Here is a 19,821-nt window from a genome sequence, read left to right as displayed (position 1 = left end):
TGGGAATAGTCACCTTAAATACTTTCACATTTACATTATCTTTGTTTCCTAATTTTAATCATGTGGAAAAAGTCCTAAATACATAGATGAACCCCAGAAGATGGTCACAATAATTATAGAGAATGAAGTGCTGAAGGAAAAAGAAGGCAGATGTACTTTCTAAGCACTTTGCAAATTACAGTCTCCTTGAGTTTCTCAGCAATTCTGTGCTGAGTTAATCATTATTTAATCAAGACAAAACATCCTTAAACACTGGTGGGCTTTACCCCACAAGAAAGTCTGTCCTCCTACTGCCCTCCAAATTGTGAACATGGTGACAGAATTGATGAGTAATGACCTCCACTGTCAATCCTTTCTACCTATTCAAGTGGCCCATTGTTGTAATGAAATACAATTAGCTTGTGACCCCAGTTAGGGGCACAGATTGACCCCTTTTATTTTCTTTCATTTTGTTGTGTTTAATGAGGTGACATAGGACCTAATTGTCCTACCAAAACTTTCCAATCATCTTTCACTAATGTTGTAACTTTGTCATGCCAATTTAGGGTGCGTAAAAAAAGATTCTTTTAGTTTTAAATAACCAAAGAAGTAGTTTTAAGACATTTCCTTATCACGAAGTCTAAATAAAGCAAAATTGTGTGATTTTCGGTGCTGCAGCTAAATGAAACTATCAATGCTAAAAGCCATACACAGATTCCAGGATTTGGAAGTTCACGTTGCTTAACTATCCGAGACGCAGGTTGTCTTCTAGGTTTTAAGGTCCTGGTTCATCTCAATTATAATACAGATGTTCTTAAATAAAATTATATTTAATCTTTTGTTTGGCCTGAATTCTTTAGCACTGCTTTCAGCTTTTGCTTAGCTTTGCACAAAAAAAGGAAAACAGTAAACAAAAATGTAAAGGGAAAAAGAAGTGATGAAAAAGAGAAACATTACAGTACTTCTAGCTGTAAGAAATTAGATCTCATGATTTATGGCTCTTTATGGATCTTGTTAAGCATTTAATATGTGATAATAGATATACTTCCACATAACTGTCTATTCACCCATCTGTGCATGAATTGCAAAGATTTCACTGTGATCATGCTGCTTTTCCATTATGCAGGTCTCTAAATGACTCTCTTAATGGACGACTGAAAAAGAAGGGAAGCAGGATGAAAGCCTTGGCCACTTAGGAAAGCTCCCACGTTGAGGTGTTATAATATATGTCACGCCTAATTTGTTAACCACAATCGATTTCTCATGGTAAAGAATATCGCCACCATGAAAGGAGTTCATATCTTTGACCTCCGAAGCACAAGATGAAGTCTTTTCTCATCACTTTCTTTGTAGCCCTTATTCTTGCTTCCAGTTGTGTTGCCTAGGCTGGCAGTCTGTGTCCTTCGTTCACTTCTGCATAGCATTGCTTAGAAAGGCTTTCCAGTCATTAGCTACCAATAGAGCTTTTTGAGCCCTTCTGAAATCTGGGAAGAACCCTGTTATCTGACAGTGATTGGTCGCCTTTACCACCCACAAGAGGCATACCCACCCCAGGCAGATTGGCACATTGTTAGAGCTAAAGAATAATCAAAAAGGCAAACTTGGAAAACCATCCCATTCTGTTACTTTGGTCTGTGTCAGCTCCATGCAGTGGCCCAGTTGAGCACCCAGAAAAAGCCTACAATTTTCAAAAGCAGATCGTAGTGACAGGAGGCCTTCTGTTTTATAGATCATACAGTACCAGGGAAGGCAAGAATCAATCAGAGAAATCTAAGAGCTCTGACATTGTAGCACTTTTAATCTGTTTTCTTCACTTCTTTAATTGTGCTGTGCCCAGGCCTTAATGGACGTTGAATCTTGGTTAAATTCTACTCCCTTTGGGGAATTTATTCAACTGTCCACTTCAATATTACTGAATTACTCTATTTGCTTAGTTTCATACTTGCTTTGTAAATGAAGGCCTGCATTAGGAAATTAGGAAATTAGGCTTTTAGCAAACTCTTCAAAATATCAGTGCAGTCCTTCCCTCATTCATTGTTAACCCACTTTCAGCAAAAAGAATCCTTTTGTCTTAACTTTTTTTATCCACTTTCTCACGTAAAGAATGAAGACATTAAATCAAATTAACTTGCATTCATGTTAAGCACTGATGCATGGAAATGGTGTCAATATGTATGAGTGTCATTTTTGCCACAAACTGAGTTCTGGAATTTAATTGGTTTGTCCTTCTGTTTTATTTATGCTTGTTAAACTTTGTTTTTGACTGAGAGAAGTACAGTATGCACATACATATTTGCAGTGGAGCAGAGGTTTTACTAACAAAATGGGATTTGTATAAAACTTAAGGAACTATTCTTCTAGCAGATACATACTGTTCATTTCAGAAAACTGTTCGCAATGTAAAAAGCTTGAGCAAACATAGAAAGGGCAGGGGTTGAGTGTAATTAATTGTAATCCACTCTGAAACATGACAAGCTTTGCACATCATTCATATTAGAATTGTGAAATCATCTACAGTCTACATCTACTATTTTTATTAAAATATATACATCCCTAAAATAAGAGAAAATAAAACAACACTTGAAAGATGCTTATTTTTAAACACATTTTGAAGTATTGGAATACAAATTTAAGAACAGAAGATAGTATAAAAAGTGAACAACACTGATTTGTAAAGCATGAATGGATACATCCCATTAGGCTCCTTTACATTTAACATGTTAAATTTTTATTTGTGCATGAAAAAGTATTTTCATTATATTTTTACCTTCCATAGTTCATAACATTATGTGTGACACAGCTAAGGATCCATCCCAAAAATGCATTATACTGTAATTGTTCATCACTATCACAAATTCTGTATACATGTAACACAATACAAATGTTATGTTAAATAAAGCTCCCTTTCGTTATTAACTTATTTTCTATTTTTTTAACACTATCATTTTTTTTTTACTGGCCTTACTAAAGCTGATTTATGAGTCTCCTGGCAACAGATTCATTTAAATTATTGAAATAATGGTTCACCAAGAAAATGAAGTCATCTTAAAATGAGCAACTTACCTTTTTGTTTTTCTTCTTCATGCAGGTTCCTCTGAATTTTTTTTATACTGCGATCTCTAAACACGTTGTTTTGTTTCTTCTAAAAAAAAAGAACAAAAAAAACCAGCATGATCTCTGCTCACCACATACTGTATATTCCTAAAAGTCAGCCACCTTCCACACTAGCTCTCAACTGCTCTTAAAAAGTTTCATCTTTTTGGCACAGAGAAAGACTTTCAGGCTGGGAGCCAATCAGGATAAGGGTCCTTTTCTGTCTACAATAAAAAGCAACCCCTAGTTCTAACATAATCCTGCAATCTGCAGCACAAGGTATAGAGAATCGGTCACTGGGAAGATGGTGACAGGACACAAGGCTCATGGGCGGGCACTCAGAACAAAGCCAGCCATTTCATGTTTAGGTATTTGCAAGTGAATAAAGCATCCTTTAGGGGAAACAGTTATTTCCTCGAGCAGTGAAGAAGAAACAAAAGTCATCTTCTCTTGCCACCTTCCTTCATACATTTTAATGAGATTTGTACTACACTATTGGATCAGTAAAGGGATTTATGGGCATAAAAGATGAAGCTTAAAGTACATAATATTCTACTGACTACCAGGACAGATGCAAAGCAATTAATTCGCACAACTGATACAAGATTCTGGAAATTACATTGTCTAATACAAGCAAAACATGTGCAGGAAATTAATTATGTCAATGTGAAGTTGTTTTGTTCTAAAAATCTTAACAATTATTCTGACATTCACTGATAGACCAATCTTTCAGAGACAGCTTCTGCTTTGGCACATGTTATATAAAGCGATTTAGCAACACAGACCTCAATATATGCACGCATAAAATGAAACATCACACACCGTCATCTATGAAGAAATATAGCCCCTGTCTATATTAAATTGGCAATTATAATTATATAAGCCTGAATTTGAGATTCCAATGGTTTTCTGTGCTGTTGCTCAGTGAAAAGAAATTTCTGTGTCATGATGAACATAAGGAATCAGGTGCTGTAGCATTTGTAAAGATACTATGTATTAATAGGCTGAATGGTATAGTTAATTAATACAAAAAGAAAGAACACATTTGGAAGGCACTGAAGCAAATAAATGATTTTTTTTTGCCATGTGCTGAAATAATTAAACACTACATCTTATTTATATTTCTCTATCTTTCCTCTCTGTCTGTTTTCTTATTTGTTACATCTTCAAATCTTTCTTTGTACACATTTCACTTTTTCACTTTTTTTAAGGCTACTTAATCTTTCTGACAGAGTAATTCAGTCTGTCGCGAGGCGCTGAAATACAGATAAAGGCCATATCATCCGTTGGACCAGATGGCCGAAAGGTTTTTCTCTTGATCAATTCAATATCTTTTTTTTTCTCCCCCCCTGTCCTTTTCAATATCTTTTTTCTCATTTGTCAGCCTTTTATTCTGGCCCTCTTCAATCCCTGTGTTTCAATAAGGATGTGACTGGTTAGTGCCCCAGCCAATCTGTCCTTACATGCCTGACTAGATCCCCAGAAAGGCAAGGTCCCTTGTCTGTGGTCTCCGCATGGCTGGGTGGTATTCCACACCAGCAAGCATGGCTTCCTTCACAGTGGGAGCCCAATAATAATTGCCAGAACAAATTGAACTGGGGCTTATCAGAGCCTGCTCCTTTCATCGGAAAATGCAGGAAGTTGCGGGAACAAGGTTTATGGAGGCCTGTGACAAAGCACCGTAGAAATAGATTTGATACAGCCTGCATGTTGCTGTGTACTGGACACCATGAGCAAAATATGCCAGGTTTAGTAAAGGCATGTTTTTCTGTTAGCGATCCCCACCCCTTAAATAGACTTGCATTATTAAGGTAATGTCACGTTTCTGGTTTTTAACCTTGGCCAATACAAAGGTCTCACTTCCTTTTTGAGAGGCCTAATTCACAAGGTATCTGTGGTGACTTTTCAAGGGCAAATCGTTTGGGTTGGAGTAGCTGCGCCGTCATACTGATGGACACCCTTTATTTTAGAAAACACATACTTGATTTAGAATGACATTTTTCAAATCACTCTCACATTCAAATAATTTTGCAGTGAAAAATGTAGCCTAAAAAGATGTTAGAAAAAAGAATATGATAAATGTATGTTTATGTTTGGCATTAAAATACAAAGAACTCTGAGCCAAAGCCTAAAACAAACACAAAAACCCCCAAACTGTGATCACTCAGATTCTGGAAGGGCACTCACCGTTCAGAGATAATCCTGGATATGTCCAGGTAAATTTAGGATAAATCACAACTAAGCCATGACCAAAAAGATTACATCTACAAGAGAAAATGATAGAAAGGATTCTATGATCTTTGTGTTCCCAGTGATGAAAAATGTGCAGTGATTTGGGAAGCATTTCCTGCCACTATTCCCTTAGCTGCCTTAAGTCCAGTGCATGTATAAAACATGTATTTTCTTATTAAGATTTGTATTCTTTATTGTTAGTTATTAGAGATGTAATGCTAAACCTAGCCCAAAATCCTTTTTTATTATGTTAAGCTCAATTGCTATGGTAAGAGGCACCTTCTCTTATTTTATGTTCTTTGTTTGTCCTCATCTGTACTGACTTAAAGCTAACCATAATGTCTAGGTGTGATATTGTAACTGTTACAAATGCCTCCAAGTGCAGAATTTGGTGTTTTACTTGTTTGAAGATTTCACAAAAAAACAAGTGTCCTGGAGATGTATTATCTAAATCTCAAATACATTTTTTAACAATCTTTACTCAAACAATTAAACACCTAGTCTGACTGTAACAAAACAATGATAAATTCCTCCTGAGCTCATCTGTTCTTTATAGGTGCTGTCCCTGACAGTAGGAGGTGTTTGTTGCAAGCCTTAGTTTAGCTTTGTAGAAATACAAAGACCAGTGTATCATTCCTCCTTCCTACCGTATGTAGAACAAAGTATATATTTTATAATGATCAATCAAATCCCTCAGAATAATATTTTTATATCAAATTTTAAAAAGAGGGTATAATAATTATTTTTATCAGGTGATATATCCCATTATGGCCAAGAAACCATAAACTGATTTATATTCAATCAAATAGTAATAATACACCTTAGAGCTCATTTCCACGACATACCTTTTCCAACAGAAAGGGCAACTCTGAAGTGCAGCCCAAGTATCACGTTTTATAAGCTACACAATAAAACACAACACAAAGGAGTAGATACAGAAGAGCAATGTCAATTATATACGTATCAATTGTAAGAGAGAACGTTCAGGACCACGGCAGGGATTGAGAGATTGAATAAAACACCCAATAAGGCAATGACAAACTGTTATGCTAATGACTATGGAACTATTGAATGTTTGCGCAGAATGGCGTTTGTTCATAAGAAAACAATAGAGTTTAAGCCGGAAGAGAACTGCTCTGTCAGATGATACAAAAGTTCAAGTGCCTTCTGCAAGGAAGAGGCAAAACTAAGTACTACATTTTTAAATATACTCTATTTCTTCAAGTCTGAAAAGTTCCTTGAGTAAAAAACACAATATTTGTTTCCTGAGCAAAGAACGTGTCCACTTCTAATGTATAAGCCTACTTTAGATCTTAAGAGGAAACATTTACATTGTTGGAAGAGACAATGCAGGAAATTACTACAGCATGTTAATTACTACTTTCTTAAATTTGACCTCGTTGGTATTAGCTTATTGGGTGTAGCTTTATATTTCGGCAACCCAACAGCTCCCAGCTAAGTGAATAATAGAATTTCTGAAGAGAAAAGAGTGCTTTTTGCATTTAAAGGTTATAGTTCAACTTTGGAGGTTGTTTATTTCAAAGAATGTAGTATACATTTTAACAGGAGAAAAAAACAAGAACTCGTCCAAATAAATCCTTGTTACTGATACATTGCAGATCATAGCATAAAAGAAGAGTATCTGTTTTTTATTAGTAAAATATGATTCAAAGCAAAATAGATTGTGCTTTTTTTACTTCTTACAACATTTCAATAATAATACCAGAGCTTTTGCTAGACTTTTGCTGCACTTGCGGCAAATAAACATATTTATCAATAAAGCTGCATGTGTTTTTATCTGTTTACTACTATCTTGTTCTAAGATTACATAAACAAAACATTAATATTCTGACACCTGGTATCTATTGTTTGCCAGTGGACGGTCTTTGTAACTTTGTTGAGCTTAGATTTCATCATTATTGTTTTCAAAAGCTGTTTATGAGACAGATTGCTTCAAAAGTTGAACATTTCAAAAGAAACAGAAAAATCTGGAAGAATTATTCTCAGGTGGTGAATTTGTCCAATATTTTTCTTGTAACAAACAGTGAAATCATAGATTTACCTGCATCAACCCAGTGTATTAACCTATTGGTTCTAATAAAACTAATTCCCTTCAAAGAACCTTCCTGTTCCTTACTTTAAACAAGATTTATTTATGTTTGTTTAATTCTGAAACATACTATTTTCATAACAATGAATATTGTGCCTCTGGCTATGATTTGCATTAATAATACAGGCCTGGCTTTCTGATAAAATAATTTTTAATAGTTTTTTCCTAGACTATGTTAAATGAAAAAATATTTATGTTGGGCTTATTCAAAGTTTTTTTTTAATTCACTTAACATAAACACAACAACAGAGCAAAAAATAACACTACATAAATTGGAGTTGAAAAGTCTTTCCTGCAGATATTATTTAATTTGTTGAATGTTGTTCGTTTTTAAAATTCAGTGATGGGGATTCGCCAACCATGAAACTGTGACTGCTAGTGTGATCTCATGAATTCAGCAGAACCAATTAATTATAGTTTATAACCAATATATATTTATCACATGCAATTCCTAAACTTAAGAAAACCAATTACATATAATGTCAATTCAATAATATTCAAATATTTGAGTCCCAAATATGTTATACCTTTTTTAAAACTTTTTTCTTTAGTCGTCAAGCTTTATAACTAAATAATAACTTTATAACTAATAAATAATTAAATTAATATATTTCTTACTTTTTTAATGGAGGTAAGTACCTGCATCTGAAACCACCATTTCCTGTACGTTTTCCAGAACATACGTCTGTGTTCATTGTTGTTTACTTATTACATAGGAACAAGTAAAGGTTTACCCGATGAAGGCTCCACAGCTGAAACACTGTGTTTCTTTTCTTCTCTTTTCAGCATGGAATAAACCTTTACTTGTTCCTTTACAGCATACACATGCTGACACAGCTAAGTACTTGAACTACAGTACTTATTAGAGATGAACCTTTTCAAAGCCTTTAGCAGTGTATCCCAACTCTGATCTTGGTGGATGCCTGCATTTTTTAGTTTTGCTCTAGATTCTTAATTACAGACAGAACTGTCCGTATTCTAGTGTGTTTCCTGAAATATAAGCTATTTGACTTCTGCAGCAGGAATCAGTACAAAATGATGTTATGGAAATGTCTGATACATTGTCATTCCCACCGTTGTCTGTTCATCCCATATTGAACGCCTGTTAAGAGTCGGAAGTAAGGTTTAGTAAGTTGAGGAGAAGCTGGTTAAAGTTTTGTATGCTGAAGTTGATGGAAAAAGTGAATTAAGGGTATAATCAGAAAATTAGGACTGAGTAACGTCAGTCTAAGCAAACAAATGATGTAAAGGGATGAAGTTTAAAATTCCACTTGACATAGTTACCATATTTTGCCCATCGTAAATCAGAATCAGAATCACTTTAATTACTAAGTAAGCTGCATGTACATTTTTGTGTCTTGGTGCAAAAACTAGATAGAAGCTGTCAATAATACATATACAGTTCACACGTAGAACATGTACAGGTCCATATACTGTATACCACATTCGTGCTGTTTGAATGTACCGGTTCTGGTTAAGTGTACGTTCTGGTTTAACAGGGTGACAGTCATGGTTAAAAAGCTGTTCAGATGCAAGAGAAAGAGTAAGGTGATAAAGAGAAGAACATTTTAGAATACCAAAGTATCGGCTCCCGAATGTCATTGGAGACCACAGTAGTGCGATTTGTCTCTATCCTTAATTTAAACTTATGTGTTCAAAATCTGACTACAAAGCAATTCCATATCGCAACAGGGTGTGGAACTGAACAGGAGCAATTTTAAGATGCTTTCATCTCCTTCCCAATGGCAGGTGTAGACAATGAAAGATTAAATGAAAGATTCATTTAAATTACAGATGAAATGGAAAATGAACTTTACCCAGATATCAAGTTTAAAGTTAGAGTAGGTCAGGTTCTGAGAACTATTGCCAGATAATATAAACTCTGTACCATCATGGATTTCCTGTGCTGTTCCATAGTTCTGTGATGGAATATGTTCAATGAAGAGCCACTCGATGAAAGTGGTTAAAAAATTTGAGACATTGCTGTCACAGGTCATAGATTCATGGTCTTCTTTCACCTTTTCCTTCCCTATTCTGTATTTTCATTCCTGCACATAAGCATGACACCGAAATGTATGGTACTGTAGGTTCACACATTGTCTTGAGATAATTAGAGCATTTTCATTGTTATATCTTTCTTGTCCCGTTTTTGTCTGGCTTTCCTATGCATTGTAATTCAAAAACCACTTCTTCGAGATTTTTTTTTTTACTTCTGTTGAATATTGTGTATTTGATATGAGAAATGAGGTTCTGAAAACTTAATCATGAATTGTTTAACACTCTGAAAGAATTAAAGCACCGTGATCCCTGTGTATTGCCACAAAGTTTTATGTTTCATTTTTAGATACAAGCTTTTTGATGTCATAATTGACTTTATTCTACTTTGTTTTTCTTCTACTTGTATCTACTGCATATCCATGGGTTCCCATAAGAACTAGCCAAGGACTTTAAACATGAGTATTAGTAGTGACACTGATGCAGAACTCAGGATTTTGTTATTGAGCCAGTGGTAAGAACCCTTGGAAGCATTACTCCTACTGAACAGTAGCTCACAATCCAATCACTATTAAAAAGCAGATAAATATTTGCTTCAATCCTTAGGTAAAGATAGTTGCTGTGCTAGGATACTGCTGAATGTATGAATTAAAAGACTTCCTGTAAGGATGATGCACAAGTAAATAATTGAAAAGAATACAATATAATTAAAGCTGATGTTTGCAAGCCTGTTTCTGTACATGAAGCAAATTATTCTGAATTATGTATACGTGTATGTTAGTATGTTTATAAAGATATTGCACTTAATTATTTACGCTTTGTTTGTACAAATAAACCCAGTGGTACTTTTTTCGCCTCTGAATGACAGACATTTCTCTTGTAAATTACCAGCATTACGCCAGTAAAACACTTGAAATACTTGTTTCTTACTTTCTTATTTTCACTACAGTAATATATTGTCAAGGATAACATTATACTTGGCCTTATCCGAATTGAATTACATAAAAAATAGCAGAATTGTGGTGTTTGTTTTTAATTAATTCAGTTTATTTTTCTTTGAAGATCAGAATATTACCTTTAATAAATAATAATCATTAGGTCATCCAGCTGTGTTCTAAATATTTGCAAGAGGTTAGTGTACTGTAGTAACTTTTTAAGAGGTATGCGTAGATAAACAGATACACAAACATAGCCATAAGGTACAAACCTAGTGTTCTTTATTGATGGTGCCAAGAAAGTCCATAACAAAACACAAAACAAACGCTTAGGCTCCTCTTTGTGCTGTTAAATAAACTTCTTTTGTTACTTCACTATACACACCAGGCAGCTAAATAGCTTTCCAGCTCCACATCCGCAAACTCTCTCCAAGACTCTTCTCTCAAAACAAAAATGAAGTCTTTCTCTGAGATACTCCAGGAAACACACGTCTCAAAACTCCCACCAATCATTCTCACACTGCTGTGTTATAGTACAGAAGATCTGCCCTCTGTCTCCACATGGCAGATGCGGTACAATGTCGAAACCTCAACTTCCTGTTTTTTATTAAATCGTCACCTCTCTTCATCACAGACTTTTGGGGAATGTGGTTCACAAACGATCTTAAAATTGTTTGAACCTACAGTCCTGTTACAGTGGCCATACAAGATACTGATTCTTTTGACACCCCTTTTGGGGAACTTGAAGATTTGGATCATTGAAATGTACAATATTCTGGGAATGTTTCATTAAGTCATTTTGCTGTACATATTATACATCTGTACTACAACAATGTGCCATTTAGTGCATAGTTTCGTTTGGAGATCACCACAGTGCTTTGATTTTAGTTACTATGTGCATCTTATGACACGGGTAACAACTTGAGTAATTTTCCCTTTCAGACAGCTGTCTGACACTCTGCCAGTTACACTGTGCAAGATATAACTCTAGGTCTGGGATCCGTATTAACTCCAGGAATAATTTATTGCCAGGCCCGATCTTCTTGTGAATTGTCTCATGCATTATAAAGCTATCTTCTGCCGTGAGATTCAGGCCTACCAATGATATATGTCCTGAACACTCATACCTATTTGAAACTAACAAAAAAAAGAGCTTGATTCATGTAACATGAGTCATCATATGTTTCCTATTATTCTTTCTCTCTGTCAGAGCATTCCATTTTCAGTGTCATTTAAGCATCTTCATCGGTCAAAAACTACATTTAAACTTTGTGCTTTCCATTTATTTCAGGCATGCTTGGCTGTGTAGCTTGTGCCCATTCGTCTTTATGTGCTCCTGTGCTGTAGTATGCTGAAAATAGGTAAGTATGTTGGGACCTTAAAGTACAAGGGTCTGAAACTCAAAAATGAAACAACTGAGAATGAATTCAATATAGTTAATGAAAGAGGAGGCTTGGGGATTCTCCAATGATATCTTACACACCCTGATGACAAGTTCCTGGAGTAGGCTACAGCATCTAGCATCCAGCATACAGTGGTGCCTTTGCTTGTTATGAGACATCTGTGCACATTAGGTGTCTTATCAATTTTGCATAGCATAAACAACACATAATGTGGCATAACAGCTAGACATGAAGAAAAAGCCAAATAAAATGTTCATGTACGCATTTTATTCAGGGTGTCACTTGTATGTTGTTTTATTGCCTGATTGTGGTTGTTTTATTGCCATGGGTTACAAGGAAATTCTATTTTCCAATATCAGGGTTATGGCAGAGATATAGCCATAAAGATGCCACGGTGCTACTGACAGGGGATGTGTTAAAACAGAGCATAGCTTTTTTTCATATCAGAGAACAGTAGGAAGTCTTGAATGCAGTCATTTTGCTTATGCTGAGGGGAACCTGATATGCTTCTTTAGTAGGAGACAAAGAGCATGACTAGTATTTTTTTAGTGACAGTGTAACAGAAGAAAAGAAAGACTGAAGGCTTTTACAACTCAAGCATGTGAACCTCCACTTTCATTGTCAAGGACACCTATTGTCTCAAGAACTTTGTAAATGTTCTCAAAGAAATGACCTGCTTTCAAAAGCTGCTTTAGAATTCTTCTTCACAAAGTACAATTAGTGTATATAGAAAACTGCAAGCAGAATGTTTAATTAACTCTCTCGTTGGACAGGGGATTGTTTGGAAATGAGGAGATAGGAGGTAAGGCCTCTCTAGATTGGAAATAAAGGTACTACGAGGGCTCCAGGACTCAGAGGAGAATGACAGATAGTGTTTCAATTAGAGTATGCTAACAATTAGTCTGATTTAGTAATTTATTTCTACATACTGTATATACGGTACGTATATATATATGCACACATACAGCACACTTCTGCACAAAAGTCTTAGAATTTTTACATATGGCTTAACCTGTATTTCTCTTTTTGTTAATTCATGGCCTGGGGAAGCAAAATATCTTGGCAGTTAGATGTGGAACACTACCAGCTAAAATAAAACAGCAGCAACGGTCTTCCTTTCTTTACTCTCTGTAATGCCTTCAGGTTCCTCTTCTGTTGTTGTCTTTACAGCAAAACCTGAGATCAACAACTGTGTCGAGGGAAATGATCTAAAGTAGATGTGCTGTTGTCTTAGTATATTACACTCCTTGACACAGTAACACTATCATGTCCTAAGCACACAACAGCAGTTTTTCACAAGCACCTGTAATGACTCATTAGACTGCAGCTGTGAAACTTACTGTGGGATTCAAAATCAGGGGACTGCCTTCTAGTTTAATAAAAAAGACAAGGCTTTGTAGTCTGTGAAGGCACCGTCACACACACTGCCATGCACAAGTGACAACTCCTTCAACAAGGATTAATTTTATCGCTTGTATACAATGGAACATGAAGCAGAGCTTTATTTATAGAAACATCTTGTTTTCTCTGCTGGTATCTGGTACATTCTGGTTAGTTCCTGCATTTATACTTTAATGAATAATTTGTTTTAATCACAGTGGCATTTGTGCTCCAAATAGCAAGCACTGCATTAAAAGAAGTATAAATAATGCCATTTTATAAGTGTGACTTGGATATTCCATCGCAAAAAACATAGCATAAAGCAGTACAACCGAGTGAATAATATCACTTAACTCAATGCATAATAAACGCTATTAGATTGACGTGTGGGGACGGTTGCAATATCTCACTGTCTTATCATTTTATTTGTAAATTACAAAGTATATAAGAAAATAAGGTCTAAAATAAGGAAGAAAACATATTTCATATTTGGCTTGAATGCTCATTTTCAGCCAGTGTTAAACCACTATGCCCATTTATTTTGTTCTATTTCAAGTATTGCAGAACTGTTGTGTCTATCCTGGTGTGAAGGTGAGCAGTATACAATACAGGTTGCATAGGATTTGTCAGTGTATGCATGTTGACTGGCACCCTGGCTTCTCTCAAAAAACTGCTCCTGAGATCCTGAGATTAATTAGCTATCAGCCACCAAACGGACTAGATCATGAGACTAGATACTGTAGGCTGAATGGCCTCCTCTTGTTTGGATAATTTTTTAGGTTTATGACACTTACAAAACTGTTTTTAGGAAGAAAATTTGCCTTCTGCCACATTTTTACACCTTTTATTTACTTTACCTAATTCTTAATCTTCACTTTATGTTGTTGTAACTGCTCTTTGTGATGATTAACTGTATAATTTGGGAGTTTCTGTATATCCAGACTCACATACTGTAATATTTCTGTTTTCTTCTGAAACATGTACAATGTGTTACATTATTTTGTTGCATTTTCCCTTTAAATTTAACTTCTTGCCCTTCACCTTAAGATTTCATAAAAAAAGATGAATACTTTTGTATTTGACAGTACATTTGAAATGATCAAATGTAGATGTGTTTATACACTTTGTATTTTTCATAAAAGTATAAATTAATATTCGAGCTGCAGTTGGGCTTGCTCCTAAGTGATGATTTTATGAAGACTACAAAATATGATAATTATTTTCCTGTCAAATGAAAAGCATCTTTCACTCTTTATTAAATTGTCATAGTGCCTATTAAATTAGCTACTTGCTATGATAACATTCCATTAGAAAGACAAAAAAGAAGTTAGGAAATTCTATTGAATTTGTAACCCACCTAATCTTTGCTTTCTAAAGTGAACAAAACAAGAGATTCTATATTCTTTCCTACTTTAGGAAATGTAACATACAGTACAATTCATGGGTTGTGTGAGAAGATACAATATCATTAAAAATTATTCGTGGAGGTTGGTTACTTCAGAGTTCATACATTTGTCTCTGTAAATTCCCTGAGATAGAATTTGAATTTCAAACTACAACTCACATATTGAAGAACAAGGAGCTGTAGAAACAAGTTAGGGATGAAGTGGTAGAGAGGCACAGATCAGGAGAAGGTTACTTATCCCTTTGATTATGGTGAAGTAAGTAATTAAGAAGTGGATTATACTGTATGTTATACAGCCCAGACACTGCCTTGATCAGGGTTTCCTTTCACATTTCAAGCAGTTTCTTTCAAAAAACAAAAAACTGGTCTGTGCCAGCAATAACTTTCAAAGATCTGCAAAGCTCTGTTTCTGAAATGGGACTCACCGTTTATATAATGACAACATCCCTATGCAAGCCGGGTCTATACAGGTAAATTGCAAGAAAGAAGACATTACTGAAAAAGTAATCTCATGTTAGGTGTAACTACAAAGGGTTACACCTGACTCAAGCCCAACACAGCAAATCACCCAGTCAGTACCATCCCTACTGTCAGGCATGGTGGTAACAGAATCCTACTACAAGGAGGCTTCTTATCAACAAAGACTGGGTGATATAAAGCATCTGTGCCTTTTAAGTGAAGTCTGAAGAAGGTAGAGGAATCCTAGAAGAAATATGTTTGAGTCATCTGAGAGTCTAAACTTGGGTTGAAAATGTACAATTCAGCAAGACAATCATTCGATGCACTACTGTAGGTCTGGGACAAGCTGTGGTTTGACAATAAACAGTTAAACAGTCAAAGTCTGGACTTTAATTCGATTGAAAATATGATGTGACCAGAAGATTGCAGTACAGCTACAATCCCCATCAAACTTGTCAGAACTAGAGGGCTTTTGTCAGGAAGACTGGACTAATATTACATCCTCTCAGTGTGCAAAACTAGTGGGGAAAAAGAGCATTAAAAAAACACAGAGCAGTAATTGTTGCAAAAACTACTTCCAACAAGTGCTGACATAGGGGGCTAAATAAAAAGAAGATAGGAAAAGTTAAATTTACTGATTCTTCTTTGCAGATTTTACTGAGATTCCACCTCCTTTAACATACAGTATCACAATGTTCAATTTGATTGATATGATTGTAAGAATAAATCCCATACTTGTAATTACTAATTACATAATTACTTGTAATTCCTCAAAATGTGATATTATTGGTCGGGGGTGAATGTTTCTGCATGGCACTCCTCATATATACATTGTACTGCATATTTCTGAGCAGGCCGAATTACAAGTTCAGAAAATACTGTACTTAGAACAAACGTTTTATGTTGCAAATGGGGTTTAACAGATTTTGAAAATCAGTTGTTTCAAATATACACCAATTAGAACAAATACAACTCCTTGTTTAATTCAGTGCCAATGGCTGTTCAATTTCACACCTGATATGCAGCATTCTGATTTCTACCATTAATGAGCCAGGATGTGGTTTTTATTTTGGAGACAGTCACAAAAAGCTATTGAATTAACTTATTTTTGTCACCTTCCCCTCTTGGATTCATTATTTCGCAATAGGTGTTAAAATGGCATGTTCAGAATAATAGTGGTGCTTCAGCAAACACAATTTTAATTTTTGAAAGTTGTCTGAAAGGTACTTTTTTTTCTGTTGTTATTTCAGCGGAGCACCAACTGTAACTGGTAATTACAGTTTGCTGATCCCCCACCTCTATGGAAGTGTTAATCAGCCAAGAACAGTCATGACTGCAAAATAATTAAATTAATTATGCGTATTAACAGTACAGGACCCAATGCTAAGGTAGGAATTTAATTATCCACAAAGAAACAGACACCAGGAGATTAATTGCAGTGGGCCAGACTGTGAGCTGCATTTATTTTCGTACATGACTAACCAGTCTTTTTCCTCTTTATTTTTGGCCTTTGCCGTTTTGGAACAGCGACATTATACAGTATGTGCACATTCTTTCTAATCCTCGACTATCAGAAAATCAATTTATGGTGATCAAGTTATTTTACATAAAGTTTGCCATGGCACACCTAGACTACTTCTAAAGCTGTGTCGCCTGTGTAGCTGGCAAAGTAACTTAGACTCAAATTCCCTGGGGGAAATCCTTAATTGACTGTTTTCAGCCACAACTCAGCGGGTTGGTTTCAGCACTATAATGCAACCTGTCTCACTGTCGTGATAAGGAAGACCAGTTTATTCTCCTTACACTGTGTTTAAAACGTTGTTAGGGGTCTTGACATGCACATTGGAAACCTGTAGTCTTCATTTTGAGATCAAATACTTAAGACTGTAATGTCATTGCAGAATGCACAATAGATGTAAAGTTTCCTTTCAAAGGTTTTATCTAGAGATTTATTCCCACTCAATGTTAGTCCTATATCCTATGGACATCTTTCCTTTGCAGCTAAACAGCTTGCTTCCCCATCTAATGCAGCAAGCAGTTCATAGAAAATTGATAGTGAGCGATTTTGCCTCTTCTTTATTTCTGTGATCATAAAGCAGCTTGTTGTAATAATTGCTCACCACTTGACCTTGACCAAGAGGCCCGCCCGGCCGTTTTTAATGGCCTGCTGTGTGTACAGTTGTTTTGCATGACTAATGTGACAGAAGGTCTGGCTGAAAGATGTGGAAGTTTTCTCATTAATTATGAATCATCTGCAAGTTGCAAGCTGCCAGGCCTTCTCTGAGCCTCTGCAAATTGGGCCATTCTCTAGCATGCTTAGTAAACATGTAGAAATTATCACGTACATGAGAAAATTGCACGGTGTACAATGGACGTCACTATCAAGGAGTACTGGATAATGTCAATAAGTCAGTTTTCATTTGTCCTTAACAATTGAAAGTTTTTTTTCTATCACTGCAATCACATTATGAAACACGAACATGCACTTTTTTTGTTCATTTTCTTGTAATTTTTCAGTCTATACTTGTTATGGATAATGTATGAGATGTACCGTGTGATGTTTTTATAACTAACAACCTAAGGCCTATTTAAACATTTTTAAGAGTTTTCTTACATTCATTTACAAACATTCAAGTATTAACTGAAGCAGACATAGCTCTAGTTAGTGATGATTGATGAAAAAGTGTTGCTGTGGATTAACTTTGCTCTCTATTTTGCTATCAGAGCAAAACATTTTAATTAACTGTTTTTTCCGCTTTTGGCTGTTTGAAATGCACCTTCCTTCTAGAAGAACACAGTTAATCGGATTTCAACAGGTGCCTGAATAATGCAACTTGACTCTTTGAATGTCAAGCTTAAGTGGTGATTGTTAATTTATTTAATCTTTATGAAGTCTTATTGCTAATTTAAACACAGAGTTCTAATTTATTTAATGAAAATAACTTCCAATGGAATACAAAACACAATGAAATGAAACATGGCTTCAGCACCTTTTTCTTTGAAATAATGCAACAAGATCTAAACATTTATGGATACTTAGTACTACTGATATTTTCCCTCTTTTTTACTCTCCTTAATACAGAATACAGTATAAGTGCAACTTACAAAACAGTAAATGTAGCTCAACAAAAGCAGTTTAAAGTACAATAGCTTTAGTAAATCCATAGAAAACTATTTTTTGCAGAAACTGCTAGTACCGTTCCTGTCTTAATGTGAGTAATACATTTCAGCTACAAATGAGGAAGATGTTAACAGTATAAAATGGTTTAATTTCCACAAGAAGAATGAAGAATCTAAATGTAAATAAGAAAATCAAGAAAAAACATCTAGCAACTGAAAACCGAACAAACAACTTAGGAATAAATATGAAGTCTTAACTGAGGATGATCTTGTAATCATTTCCTATTTTAATTTCCTACAGACATACAGTAAATCCTCAGTTCATCGTTCATATTACGTTCTTATGCAGATAAAGGAACAAGAATATTTTGCATTTCCACCTTTTGATTTGTTTTTTTAAATTTGTGAAATCATTAGACATTGAACCTAATGCAAGCCTTGCTATGCCAGAAAAGGGGTGGACCTGCTTGTGAGCCATGGACGATATCTCTGCAGCTCTTTCAGCAGAAATGATTAGCACCACTGCATCTTACCAGTAGAGGCCACCCTCCCTGCTCCCTGTCCTCCCTGCTACACTTCAACAGCATAAGTGCCTCATACAGTATATACAAGTCTTTTAAGATTTTTTAGTTTGTAGGGCATATGAATGTCGAGCAAGCATTTGTGATGTGAGCTGGTACTCTGTGTGAATTTCAATAATTTTTAAAACATGCTTATAAGTATGGAATTTACTAGGAGGTACAAAGGTTGAGTAATATGATGCCTTTGAACAGATATTAGTGAATGTTAGCATTGAAAAATGCCTGTAGTCAATTGTAAAACACACAGGTGGATCTGACACAGTATGGCAATTTCTTTGGAATGATACTTTCCCTGGAAGCCTACATTTTGTACTTTAGATGGTATCAAATATACAAATATATCACTAAATAACTGTAATGTCCAAGAAAAATGTCTTTGTGAGATTGTGTTCTATGCTATTCTATTCTATGCTGTGCATGAACCCATCTTTCTGCCTTGGGAATTTCAAATACATTGGAAGAACCATTACAACATTTTATTTCTATGATTTCTAAGATTTGTCTAAATAAGTATAAGCTAAAATAAACCAATACATATTTAATTCAGGCTGTTAAAAGCCCCTGAAAACCTGTAAATGAAAGCAGGATTGGGGACCCCTGTTCTAAAAGGTGATCTAAAGACTTTAAAATTTCACATCATAGCCACTTATACATACAGTATCATTAAATACCCATACGTATTATAGCAGAATAGCAGAATTTGCATTTATATTTTAATTATTGTCAACCTATCAATTTTGACAGTGAGCATGGGTAAATGGTGACAAACAAAAAATAATTTATACTTTATATTTTTAATATATGCTTTCTTCAAGACACAAAACCTAAGCCTCTGTACTTGAGACATTTGCCAGTACTTCACTGTAATGCAGAGTAAGTAGCCATGGCAAACATTCCCTGATCTATTATTATTTTTCTGGGGCTCTAAGTAATCTCTGGTTGTCCTGGGCGTTCTTTATCAAGTTGTGGTTCAAGTCTTTCATCTTTTCTCCAAGGGTATTAGAAAGTACAGTTGTTGGTTTTTTTTTGTCTAGTACGTAAAGACAAGTTCCCTTCAATAACCTGAACAAAATCCCTTGTGCTTTTAGTATGTATAACACAAGAGGATTTTGGTCACATAGCTAACAAA

At 35.2% G+C, this 19,821-nt stretch overlaps 1 protein-coding gene across 2 annotated transcripts in view; it reads right to left on the bottom strand.

Moving 5' to 3' along the window:
- Positions 1-19,821, bottom strand: part of LOC148657553 (cadherin-20-like) — a 57,502-nt gene that overhangs the window by 20,386 nt on the left and 17,295 nt on the right. For both annotated transcript variants that reach the window (XM_088643978.1, XM_088643979.1), the window contains exon 2: positions 3,043-3,121. Coding sequence is in view for 1 of the 2 variants with exons in the window: in XM_088643979.1 (XP_088500105.1) it covers positions 3,043-3,063 (21 nt within the window). In the remaining variant the exon portion in view is untranslated. The remainder of the gene's footprint in view (positions 1-3,042; positions 3,122-19,821) is intronic.

This window comes from Lepisosteus platostomus, chromosome 8, assembly GCF_059453375.1.
Source record: "Lepisosteus platostomus isolate fLepPlt1 chromosome 8, fLepPlt1.hap1, whole genome shotgun sequence".
In the NCBI taxonomy this organism is placed as follows: Eukaryota; Metazoa; Chordata; class Actinopteri; order Semionotiformes; family Lepisosteidae; genus Lepisosteus; species Lepisosteus platostomus.
Note: the sequence above shows the minus strand (reverse complement) of the source record. Positions and strands in the feature narration are given on the sequence as shown.